The 13747-nt window shown below is 42.7% G+C and overlaps 1 protein-coding gene across 1 annotated transcript in view; it reads right to left on the bottom strand.

Moving 5' to 3' along the window:
- Window positions 1-13747, bottom strand: part of TMEFF2 (transmembrane protein with EGF like and two follistatin like domains 2) — a 132764-nt gene that overhangs the window by 41214 nt on the left and 77803 nt on the right. Inside the window, exon 5 of the mRNA XM_026852396.1 lies at window positions 13578-13674. Within this exon, the coding sequence (XP_026708197.1) occupies window positions 13578-13674 (97 nt within the window). The remainder of the gene's footprint in view (window positions 1-13577; window positions 13675-13747) is intronic.

The following is a 13747-nucleotide window of genomic DNA, read 5'->3' as shown; positions in this document are numbered from 1 at the left end:
ATGGGTGAGTATACCAGTGAGTGTAGAGGCTGCTATCTCCCCCTTCTTCTGCAAATAACATATGGTATTATTTTCTGGGCACAGAGAGTACCTTTGCCTGCAGAGAGCATGCCACTGAAGAGAGGATTCACAGTTATGAAGGACTGTCCCTGGAGGGAGGAACTGTGTTTTAAGGAGGCGTCTCAATAAAACGAGAGAGTGGTTCTCTGCCCATGAAGTGTAGGGGAATGCTATAATTATATTTCCTTAATTCATGAATAAAGTATAATCATTAGTGACACAGTGATGAAAAAAAGAACCCCACTCCAAGCTTTATCTTTACTCCTAAGACAACTATTCATCCTTTGTTTTCAGCAATGTATTACTGAAAAATAATTTTAAAAAAATTACTATGCAATATCTGTGCGTAGCATGAGGAAGTTTTCATATGTAGCTGTGATGGGAAGCAAGGAGGATAAATGAGACGATGCTTCTAAAAGAGTGGTTTTACTGGGAACAGACACAGGCACATTTTTGTCAGAGCGAGATGGCAATGGCAGTTCTTCCCTATTCAACATCTTTTAATTAGCCCTCTGCAGTTTGGAAACCTGAGAGCATTGTTGGTACTACCTCTGTTTATTAAACATTCATATTTAGACTTTGCTGGCCATGGGTCATTTGCTTTTTGGAACCAGAGCAACAGAAAATTGTGTGTCTGAGATATCTGCAAAGAAGTACTTAATGAAATGACTAACGTCTTCAGCCAAGTGTCTAGTTGATTACAGGGTCCAAACAGCAGAACAGCAATAAATCTGCCACAAAGAGAATTGTCAGTCAAGAAAAAAGGCATAAAACCAAACAGACAGGGAAGCGAGAGCTAAAAATGTGAAAATGCAAATCTAGTGTTATTTTTACTAGTCAGAGCTCTGATATTTGAGCGCATATGCTAATTTGGTCAAGTGTGAGATCCCACCATGTCTCAGCGAGCACTATTTTACAGGGAAAGTGATGTTCCATTCTGCAATCATTTTAAACATTGTATATTTTCTCCAGGCAAAAAAAAAAAAAGCAAGGAAGAACCAACAACATTTTGTAGCATAAAAAAGCCCAAAGCCTTCCCTTTGCCATAAAACAGTGTATAAATAAAAACACAGTTGTTGTACATTTATGATATTTCCACCAGAGACTTTTCTTATCTTCCTCTATTCTGACTAGAAAACAGTGATCAGAAACTCAAATTTCTGGTTGGATGTCAATACAGTCCTCTCCAAGCCCCTTGCCCCTCCAAGTAGGACATTAAATGCCCATTTAAAGCAAACCTGGCAGTACACGCCTGCATAAAGAGCCTGGAAATCAGTCCCAAATGCCTTCTCTATCATTTGGATTCCTGCAAGGTTTTTCTTTCTGGTACACAGGGCATCTTTGTTGACATTACCAGCAGGCAAGTTGAAATGAAGCCAGGCTTAACATTACGCCTCAACATTCGAACACGCATTGTACCATGGTTCAGCCGCGTGTCAGGAGGCTGGTGGGAGCGCTCATTTACCCAGGCAGCTCGGGGTATGTTTAATATGTCTCAACACAACACCACGCAGAGATACTTGAACTAGCTCTAAGCAGGGACTGGCAAGGTTAACCAGGCTGGGCAGACCCAGCCTCCAGGAGCTCAGCTAGCCCATTCAGACCGTCCGTGTGCTGCGGCATCGCGCCTTATTAAAACCCGTGGTAACCCTTTACTGGGAAGCAGTGACAGGTCACCTCTGCTACCAACCTCGGCACCACATCAGTCATCCTCAAAGCTGCCCTCACACACAGGCAGCTAAACTGGATTGCTCCAGAGCGCTTGCACGCACCTCCTTTTCAACATCAGTTTCAAAAGGACCATGTAAATACCGGCTTCTTCCACTGACCCTCAGTCCATTTACAAGTACACCACTAAGACTTACAGTACTCATACGTCCCATAGCAGCAATGACTTGGTACTATTATACCTATTTTATAGAGAGGCCAGTTTTAGTGTAAAGTCCTGGCACTCTCAATACAGGGTCAACAGGGACTTTTGGTAGCTTGGCCAAGCTCGAGTGGCCTCTGCAGCATGTGGAGCACAGCCCAAGGGGATGACACCCAATGATGCCTCCAGCCCGGAGACAAAACCGCCTGGCATCATTGCCTGGGTTTGCATACAGCTGAACATTAGGTACACAGACAAACATATATATATAAAATAGTATATAAAAAATATATTCATAATGCAGACAGGCACACAGTATTTTACACTTTCTATGAATGACACCCTACAACCTGCCTGTGCTTGCCAGGAGATTGAAATCCTATCACTGCACTCTTAAGAACATCATTAAGAGGCTTAAAGAACAGAGGTGGCTGCGTGTCTCCTTCAAAACAAACTTTGCAGTATTTGTGAGGCTGATGCAAAACTTTAGCTGCAGTGCAGAACAATAAACAATACATATTTTATAATGGCAGCACAAAAATAGCGTACGATATTTCTTTCCTGGTCCTGCTACTGCTTCTCTTCTGCTTTAAGATCACAAGAGAAGAAAAAGCATGGCTTATTTTGAATGCCTTCCATTCAATGTTATTTATTTATTTATTTATTTATCTATCTAATTTATTTTTCCTTTTTGTACTTTGCAGCCCAGCTTCTGCACTAAGGACTTTAGCACGTCTACTTTTCACAGTAGCTTCCCTGGGATATTTTACCTATTTCAACTGTTCAAATGTTTATCTTCAGCAGGAGTAAAAGGAGAAAAGCTTGATTCCCTCAGGGTGATGCAATGTTTCTGCATGGCATTTCAATAGCATCCTGTTATTCAAACAATTAGAAATCACAGAGACCATGCACGGAATTATCAGCATACTGCATAGAGATTTTTATTATTATGTGGTGCATAATGAAAATGATTTGAAGGACCCCAAAGCATCATAACAGAAGGAAGCGATGAATAATCAGGTTGGGTTTGGTTTTTTTTTTTGACTGCAAGAGACCAAAATACTGTTTACTGGACATATGTCAAGCTAAAATGAACTAAAGTGGTGAATGTATTTATTGATGCCTTTCCTTGCATACCAAATGCAACATACTCTGGGAGTCTAGCTGAAGCCCAGAGCCAGGAGCTGGGACAATTGTCGTACAGCTGCCACGCTGCTGCTGCTGCTTAATAGCAAGGAGTGACTGACAACGATTAAAAATACATATGGATTTTTCAGAGCATATTTGTTATGAGAGCTCACGAAGGTTGTTTCAAAACGGTTTTGTGGACTGCTCCCGGAGGCACTTCACCTTACAGCCATGAGGAGAGCTGCTCAGTGAGGAGCTGGTCCCATGCTCCACCAGTTTTTAAGACTTTATCCTGTAGACTGCAGCTCATGAAAACCACTTTAATCAGCTGTGCAAGATACTGCAACTTGATTCCTAATTTTCCTTTTTTCCCCTGTAACTTTCTTTACCAAGTTTTTGACAAAAAAAATCACAAATTTCACCTTTGCTTCCTTCTTACAAGTCAAAGCACCAATTATAATATGACCTTCATCTGGCTTCCCAATGGCTCTAGTGCCCCCAACAGCACATTAAACTGCATGCTAACACCTTTAGGGCAAAATAAATGTCTCATTTTATTTTTTTAAAAATACCAATTTTATTTAAAAGGAATGATATTTTGTTGTGTAAAGCAGTCTTTGCTAGACTGGATGCTTTAAACCCAAACAGAGAATCTAGAGAAATACAAGGCTGACAACTTGGTTTGAAGAGTGACAGAAAACCCCTCATGCTAGCTGTGTGACTACAGAAGAAAATTCTCATTCTGTCCACATGCCAATTCAAGTGTCTGCAGGTATCTAATGTGTGAAGTTTATTTAAAGCACATAGAATAAAATAAATGCCTTTTTATGGTTTGCCTACATTTGGTGTCCTTCACGTCTCTATAGTCTGTGCTAAAACAAAGCTTTGCTGACCGTTTCTCTCCCTCTGTAAACATTTGAGGCTGTCCTTCACGAACGTTTTATTGCTGTGTGCCTCAGACTGCTGATATTGTTGGCTCCTCTCTTGAAGCCAGCAGAATAATGAAGATTGTTCCCATGAATCTCAGCGTTTCACCCCAGCCTGCAAGAGCCAGTGGGAATATTGCAACAGCTGGTGGGAATCACGGGGCGACCATCTAACTGAAGGTCCTGGCATGGACCTTGCCACGCAGGAAGGCTTGATCTGCTCACAAAGAACTGTGGCACCAGCTGGGACCAGTGACAAATTTCTGGTAACACCTTCGTTAACAACACTAGAAGTTATTTCGGAAAGCGGAAAGTGGACTCTGATTTATCAGTGCGAGTAAAAGGATGATGGCCTTCTGGCTAGCGGAGACCAGTGTGCTGCAAGCCCCATCCCACGCAGCACATCAGCCGTCCACTGCCGGTGGGAAGGTCTTGGCCCATAGCTATGAGACTGGGACCTGAGCAAATCACTGCACATGCAAGAATAAGAGAGCAGTAGTAACCCTCTTTTTCCTCAGAGCATTCAGGTCTGTAGGTGAAAGCTGCTGTATACAGCTAGGTATTATTACTGGCTGGGGATGCTGCCTCCTCTCTTGCTGTCTCATGATGACCACAGTGGCTGGCTGCTTTTGGGATCAAGCCCCAAGGGAAGGTACTGCTGCCAGGGAAAGGAAGATGAATGAATGAATGAAATGTGCTATCTCAAGGACACGTCCATGCCAGCAAACTAATGAGATGGGAGTAACCTTCTTCAGGTCTGGGACACAGATCAGTGGAATTCACCTGCAGCTCCTGAAAGGAATGCACCACAAGCCCTGCACCCTGGCTGGGACAGGCATCCCTGGGGCATCTGTGGTCCTCTGCATGGGACAACTTCGCTAAAAACGGGCAGGCTGAGAGACAGCAAGTAAGTCTGTACGTCTGGGCACATCTCACTCAGGCTTTTAGCTGCAACTTGCATGTGGGAAAGGACCAGGGCAGGAGATGGATGCCGTAGGGAAGGCACACCTGCCACCCCGCAGGGGCTATGAGAGCCGAGGTCAGCCGTGCACGTCAGCTCCTACTGAGCTTTCCTCAGGCTCATATTTAATGCATGGGATGTATTTTTAATAGCTTAGATGTGTGAACAAATTGTGGCCTTGATGTTCCAACATGGGTGTGTGAAGGAGCCTCCGACCTTCTGCAATGGATGCAGTTTTAAATTAATAGTTAACATGAAGTGGAATGGAAGAGATGAAGCATTCTGTTAAGACATTTGATAATAAATTAGAAAGTGCTTTCTCAGTGCTTTACATATTATTCTCTCTGCTGATCTATTTAGCCAACACATGTAATTCTGAGCTACAAAGTTGTATTCCTGCTTTCGTAAACATGCTTACATAAAACTCAATAACAACACAGTCTATTTATTGCTAAAATGCTAGTAGGAAATTGGAAAAGGTATAAATACAATTCATTGCTGGTGATCTCCTGCCCCCTGAAGGCACCGTAAGGCTCCAAATCTTGCTCAGTTCACAGCATCATAAAACTAAAGCAATAAATGTCACTCCTTTCTTGATTGCACATTAGGCCAATCGGCTTTTTATTGCGACTAAATAGGCCGTCATGAAGGCACCGCTCAGCTTACTACTAGAGTATGACTTTGGCTAAATGGGGGGCCAGGGAGGGAGGAAAGCTTGTTTTTAAATAACAAAAAGGGAAAAGAAAACGGGAAAAATAAGGTGCAAGAGCATGTTGCTCTCCAAGGTCTCTGCACTTGCTCTTTCATGCTGTGATGCCCTGATGTACGCAGACGATTATGTATCAATGCACATTAATATCTGATGTGCATTATCATATTATCCATTATGTGCACTTTCACAGCCTGGTGAGCCCAGGCTCTCCCAGCCATGGGGTTACACAATCAAGCAGTGGCTTTGCCCTGGAGCACCTGCACACAGCTCTGCCCTCACAGAGCCAAAAGGGAATCCCTTTTTGTGCCTCCCACAAAGTGCCAGGAGCCGGGCATTATTTTTATAACACCCTGTATTACAGCAAGAGTACAAAACAGACTGCCAAAACCATTCCTTCAAATGCAAATAAAGGTGTGCGCTTAGAAGGCTGTGACATTTTACTACCTAGGACTGAAAATTGCAGTCACAGCTGGTGGCAGAGGCATAAAAACCCCCAACCCTGAGTTCATTTGTTCCCCTGTTAAATTGGGCACATAAAACGGTTGCTGTCTGCCATGCTGTCACATGTATATGTTGTATATGGATATTTCCTGAAAATAGAGAAGGATGTTGTTGCTATTTCACACAATACCCAGGCACACACCTGCACCCTTGTAACACATGCAGATCAGCATTAACACAGTCCACAGCCACAACACCTTGATGCCAGCTGAGCCACTACCTCACACATCCTCCAGCTGTGCCTGCCATATAAACCTTTAGTTCACCTGCTCCATGCTGGATGTGCTATTTCAACTGCCAAGCCAGGCAGAGGGAAGGCAGGTGAGGAGGACCTCCCTGCCATCTTCAGGTAGTGTCCCCAGAACCCTCCTCGAGTCCCTGTGTGTGGGCAGCTGCCGTGGCTCCTTCCCACTCTCCAGCAAACAGCAAAATGGACTAGCTGCAAGTCAGCCTTAGGTTTTCTTCCTGCTTCCACACTCCTCCATCCTTTCCCAGTCCATTCTTCCAGTCTTCTCTGCCATGACCACTCATCCCTCTATGCCCCCGTACCTGTCGTCCACACACCACATGCCCGACGTTGGGGTAGGCATCTTGGCCACCCAACAGGAAAATCTGGCTATTCCAAATCATGCTTTTAACATTGCTGCTTTTTTTTTTTTCTTTTTTTTTTTTCTTTTTTTTTCTTACAGCTCTAAGGTTGACAGACTAATAATTGTGAAGACAAATGACAGGTCTACATGTCTTACAAGCCTCCCTCCCCTTAAATTTCAGAAGAATTTTTGTCTTGCTCCTATGGGAGCATGGCACCATGACAAGACAAGAAAAGCCCCCAAAATCTCAGAAGTTATTTTTGGCTTTTCACAAATCAATATTTCCTCTGAGGCAACTGAAGCAGTCAGTAAGCCAAATTCTGCTTTTATCATCACAATTTCCAAGGTATTCCTTTGCACTCTGTGAACAACTGCGCATTTACACTCTGACAGAGTCTGTTCTCCCTACTGCCAGTGAAAGGCTCCACTGGCTACTGAAAAGTTACTCCACAGTTATGAAACTGTGAAAGAAATTTTGTTCCACTGAAGTCAGTGGAATAACTTTCATTGACTTCCATAAGCTGAAAGTTCACCTTCTGAAACTGAAAACCAAGTCCAGATCAGCATCTGAAAGGAGGAGCACAAGGAAAAAAAAAATCTATAAGCTTTATGACTGTGTAGGACATTATCCCCTGGACACACAGTGAGTTTTGCTGTAATTGCAAAAGATTAAAAATGTCTTTTTTATTACAAAACCAAACATCAGGGACTCTAGTTTTTGGATAAGAGATGTATGTGTCATATAGGGTCCCTAAAAGACCTACTTGGGTGAATTGTACAGATGGAACACAATGTGGGTTTGCATTTATCTGAGTACATTTAAAGCTGTGATATATAGTCTACATAACAGACTTCCTCGATGTATAGAGAAAATATAGCCAATTTCTTTGTGTAGGCTGAATTATTTACCAGAGTGTTCCAAAGTGTATTGGTAATAAAACACTATGAAGTATAAGTAACTCCAGACAATCTTGGCTTATGTTAAAACCAAGGCTTTTTTTTTAAAGAATGTTATTAAGAAAATAAATCCTGAGAATCTGGAAAGGCAGGACTTTGTCAAATGAACATAAGCCTCTGAAGGACTGCATTGACTCAATGGATGGAAAGGTCAAATTCTCCAAACCATCACCCTAAGGGAGTCAGGAATCAGACTCACTTCAAATTAAATAGGCTATTTTGGCACAGGATGAAGGATTCAAAGGTGGTAGGAAGATTTTGTGAAACTTACCTGACTTGGGAAAAATCGATGTTTTTAACTAAAGCCAAATAAAAGGTATGTAGAGTAAAACAATTTCACCAGATGGCCAAACAAGCCATCATTTTCCCAAACATTAACTTTCTAGTCAAGCCACTGGTACCGCACTCAGTTCTGAAATACAGTGTGCTCATTCCTGCCTCCTACTCTTCAAAAAGACTGGACCATAAGCTGCTCTTAGAGAAGCATTCTCTGAAGATAAAGCTGACTTCTTGTTCCCGTACCTTCTTTTGCTCTTTCTGCAGACTCACTGATGAGAAAGAGGAAAACCAGGTATTTTTGGCTTGATTTAACATCTTTTAGAAGTCAGTGGGCATCTTTCTCTGGCTATTGTTGGGCACAAAGTTACCTTTTCACCTGGGCTAGTGTTAAGTTGAAACTGTCCACTGAAAGAGTCCTGCAGTATTTCAGTAGCTTGCCAGTGAGAAACCTGATAGGAATTGTGGTGCTCATGCAATGCTCACCTGGGGACCTTATTTTCTGACACTTACATGATGTCTAGACACTGGTTGCTAATAAGCCTGAAGCTTTCACCTAAGCTGGAACTGCTGCAACTTTGTTCTTGTTTGTGCTGTCAGGCTACAATTTTGTATTTTGATAGTTTTCCCACTTTCGTGCCAGTTCACATGGCATTTCTTTCCACAGCCCAAATGAAGGAACATGGCTGGGTTCTCTGTTCAGCTCTCACACCCAAGGCAGCAGATCTGGCTGATCAGCCTCCTATAAAAGCCACCGACATTTCTCAGAGCAGGCTTAATAGTTAGAATATAACATATAAACACGTAGGTGTCATCTTGTTTTTCTAATGGTCCTGATGTTCTGTCTGTCATTGGAAATCCTTCACTGACCAATTTCCAGTTGCTTAGGCTAATTTTTTATAGTATTGCTGACTCTTAGCACACTGCAGGGTATCCCTACAGTTATCTCAATATGGTATTTCAACAGTTATATGGGAAGTCAACTGCTTTCTTCTTATTTCAAAATCTTTTAATCATAGAACATGCACCAAATGGAACACTAACAGTTAACAGAGCTAGAACTGGGCTAATTTCTGGGCAGGGACTCGCTTGTCTCCTGCTGTGCAATGTAGAGATTGTGTGCTGCAGTGCCTTTCCTTTCCTCTGTAAACCCTTGCCTAGACCATTATTAGACATGACTACTAAGCTCCACATGAAGATTTATGCAGCAGCAGCTTCACTTCATGCCTTAGGTATGATCTCAAGTTAAGCAAAAATGTGCAGGATTGTATTTTTTTTTTTATGATTTGATTCCATTTCTGTGTTTATTTGAACCACGAGACCAGTGAGTACGTTTAATCGTTACACGTAGCCATGAATGAAGATCTACTTTTTCTCTAAAAGAGAAAGGAAAGCAGGAGCAAATGGCAATCTATCTACTGTATAATGCACGGGACATTGCAGATGTTAAAGAAGCTCGTTGTTTCTGCATCTAGACCAAGTAGGTCACACACAGTTATTATATACACTGCTGAACATGAAGCAGCCAATACCCGTGTAATGTATGTGAGCTTTCAAACTACCTTTCAGTACTTTATAGTAGTATAGCACCTTGCTTGCAGATGCTTTGGTTGAAAGCAACTGATGGAAGGGGGAAGGGACCCGAAGCTGACCGACCTAATTGCTCTGTGGATTGAGAAGCTGGCAAAATCATTAGTTTCTTTTATATGTTTTCTTCCTATACTATAATAAAGATAAATATTGATTGCTAGAGCAATATTGATTGTAGGGGTCACTGCAGATGGCAGCTGCATGATTTGCACAAATATCTCCCACGTACAGCGCCACTTATTTGCATGAGAATTCAGTTTCACCATCCTCATACGCTGCAGACTGCTCACTTGCCTTATAGGAGCATTTACCCAAACTATATATATCAGCGATTAGCAGTAAAATATGAAACAGAGGACTGAAACAGTTCATCTTCTTAATACATTTTGTGTGTGTGTGTCTGTCTGCTGTGGCTAAGTGGAGTTTATTGTCCCAGCTGTGCAGAAAGAAGCACAGGACACAAGGGACCTGCTGTAATTGTGGTGCAACATCACCACCTCACCTGGGAATACCACCCATCAGCACAGCACACCTGAGATCGATGGTCCTTCCCTCACCCACTGACCTAGACACAGAACATGCCAAGTCCTTTCATTCAGGTCTAGATGCTTTCCTCCAAGCTCCCAGCTTTGGGTCATCAGAGACACAGTGTCTGTGCAGAATGGGACTCAGCATCTTCTCCTGAGCTGAACCTGCCCAGTGGGATCCTTGCAAGAAATGGAAAGTGCCACTGCAGCATGGGCCAGGTTCATGAGGAGGGAGGGAAGTTGCCTACTACAAGCATGGTGCCTACAGCAGAGCACAAACCCCTACTCTCAGCCAAAGGGGAGCCCTTGGGGTGTGTGGGACAGAGTTTCAGGAAGCAGCAGGGGTATTTACACCCCTTTTCATCATTGGTGCAAACCCCTAAACGGCCCATTCAAGGTCTGGCACCTCCTGGTGGGGATACTGCTGCCTCTCTCCTCCACCTGCAAACTCCAGGAGAGAGGAGGGGGAAGGCAGAAGAGCAATCTACAGAGACAGCCTCCTCACCTCCTCGGACACTGCCAGGCTGCAGGGAAAGCGCTCTCTTGCGAGCACACTGTACATCTCTGCGTGCCTGTCTCGTAGCTAGCAAACTGCATCTTATTCTGAGCAATGCTGCACTTCCAGACTGCTGCTGGCTGACCTGCTGATATTGAAATTCAAAGGAAAAGCATGCATATTTAACCCCAATTCATCATTCTGATTTTGATTAACTCTACAAGTCAGAGGTTTGCAGGCTTTAATCTTGTTCTAAGAAAATACTCCTGTCCTCTCTTCTCGGCGTTTTCCAACAGGAAATTCAACAGAAGGGTTTTTCCTATTATTTATCTCCTTCCACTTAACTTGGACACACCGTGGACCTCTGAAATAGCTGCCCAGTATCTATCCAAACCATGGCTTGTCCAGTGAAGAGAGTGGTCTTATTTCCTCAGTGGCCCATAAGGAGGAGATTAATACTGGAATCCAGGTTTCTGACACGGTTATGCACTGACACTAAACCACTTTAGCAGATGAGCAGGCACTCCATTTGGTGAGTACTATTTATATAAAGTGAATATTTCATAGATGCTTTTTGGAAGATCTTAGAAATACACCACAGTTCAGAATGTTACGCTTCATTCTTCATTTCCTTTTAAGTATATCTCTCGGGGTGTTATGTTGAGTAGCCCTGTCTTATAAAATCAATTATTCCTTAGCCAGCTCAGAAATAAAACCCAAAGTAAGCAACACCAAATGTCTGATTTACCAATAGATTGCAATCCAGTGCTAAAGAGCATAGCCACTGCCCTGCTTTAAATATTCATGAAGCCCACTGGTGCAAAATGCATTAAAGGTGGGAATAATGCCAGTAATACACGATCCTCTTAGTGACAAGAAGCTTTTACATATTAAAGTAGCAAGATGTTAAAGACTTTCAACTGAAGAGTCTTTGTTTTTAACTTAGAGGAAGAGATTCACTAATGGAATGCCAAATTGCATTCACTCTCGTGATATTAGATTGCAGAATAGGATAATAACACATGTGTGCTTTACCATGCTGTGGTAAACCTGTTATTACAGTGGCTTCTTTTCTGCCTTTTCTACGTACTTTCTAGAAAGCGTTGACACATAACTCTTACCCCTTCAAGTAGTTTTCTGTGTGACAAACCCTCTGTAAGAATCCCAGGAGCCTAACCATTAACAGATTGGTTTTACGCAAATAAGAAGATTTAAAAATAATGGTGACACAGTACAATAGCACAATTTAGCTGAGTGACAACTGGCAAAGAATAACCAAAAAAAAAAAAGGAAGAGTAAAACCAGAGACAAGGGACTGCAAAATAACAGACTGTGGCAATGCAGAATAATGTTAATTGTCACTTTAAATCATCGACAGCACAGCCACATCTGCTATCACACCTGTGCTCTCTTCTCTGATCTACTCTGGCACCCTAGAAATATTAGGCAAACAGCCAGCCTCGTACCTCCAGCTCTCTGCGGTCTGCTACCAGCTTGCATCCCTCTTACCTGGAATGGATCAGGCACTGACCCTGCACCCTCAACTGTTTCTGACTGACAGGGGACACTGACAGTGCTGGGCTCCTCACCCTCTAACAGCAGGTCCCGGGGCTGCTGGGACCCACTGACCCCATTTGGATTTTGCAAACCTTATCAGTTAGGTGAGCTAGCTAGAGGAGCCTTGTTTACATCTGAAATTTGATCCACATAAAAACAGTGATCAAATAATAAACTGAGATTTCTTTTCCCACTTAATCTAAGGATTTTTTCTGCACACCAAATCTTGGCAGGGGGAGTGAGGGAATATGTCTATCTTGTGCCAAACATGGAAATTCAATTAACGTACATTTGAAAGAGGAATCTAGGTCCCCCATACATAGTCTGCTTTTATTCTAGAAATAAGAATAACAAAGAGCTAATACCCAGAAGGCTAATTTTTTAGAAAGACGTTTATCCAAGACTAATCAGGGGGCAGGGACAGGAAAACAGGGCTCTGTTACGGCATATGAAGTTGTTTACTTCAAAGTAGAACTTTAACAGGCTTTACATGGTCTTTGTACTTCTGGTTGGAAATCTGCTTTCCTGCCTTTTAACAGTTTGTCTGGTAGCATCTTCCCAGGACATGCCCCTCCCTGCTTCCTGCCCCGAGAACTGTCTTCCCCTGCAGAAAGGCTGCCTGTCAGTGAAGAGTGAGAACTTCAGCTCCTGCAGTCATTACGCTGCTCCATATAAGCCAAGTTGTTTCAAAGGGTTGGAATTAGTGCAAAAGCTGCAGTGGGAACATTACTGGGATAAGTTGGATCAGGCTATTCTACCAAGCTATTTCTGGAAAAAAATAAACACTGCTACTCAGTGCTTATGATTAATAATGTTATCCTGTAGCTAATTTTATTCCTTGCCCCTCTCTTCTCCTGCCTTCCAATTTGGAAGTGCACTTAATTATGAAAACATGAGCACTAGACTGTGAATTCTGATATATTAATTTTACCATGGTTTTGATTCTACACTGCATCACCAAAACTCTCAAGGACAACTGGTCAAGGAGACAATGCAAATTCTGACACCTGGGGTAATTTTCTTAAGCAAAGTCAAAATTAAGCAATTTCTTCCACACAAATCTCACTACATTACTGCAAACCTATAACCATGTTGCATCTTGCTCCTGTTTTTCAACACAAGTTCTTCTGATGACCAGAGCTACAGCAAGGCCTCTGTGATTTGTTTGCTTGGTGTTTTTTAAAGACTAGAACCGGAGATTATTAAACCCCTGTCAAGACAAAATCAAAAGGAGGACAAACGGATGGCCATGACCATATTCCTATGCTTCTTCACCGAAGAGTAGAAATGTTCATAATTTCATGCCTGACCAACAGTGCACGGGTGCCTTGCCTGGAAGAGGTACCCAACACTGGGCCCAATTATCATGTTCTCCCTCCCTCCCTCCCTCCCTCCCTTAATAAAAGAGTAGACCAAAGTACTGTACCAAACATCCTCTGCATCTTCGTCACACTCTGCCCCAAACTGGCAAATGTCACAGGTCGATGTCTCTTTTTGATTGGTTTCACCTGAGCCTTCATTGACTGTTTGATGGAAAGCAGAAGAATATACATTAGTAAAGACAGCACTGTAGCAAAGCACTTCTCTCGCTCTAGA

The sequence above is a fragment of the Athene cunicularia genome (assembly GCF_003259725.1).
Source record: "Athene cunicularia isolate RWA chromosome 7 unlocalized genomic scaffold, athCun1 chr7_part1, whole genome shotgun sequence".
In the NCBI taxonomy this organism is placed as follows: Eukaryota; Metazoa; Chordata; class Aves; order Strigiformes; family Strigidae; genus Athene; species Athene cunicularia.
The sequence above is the reverse complement of the archived record's forward strand: the minus strand, read 5'-3'. Positions and strand labels throughout refer to the sequence as shown.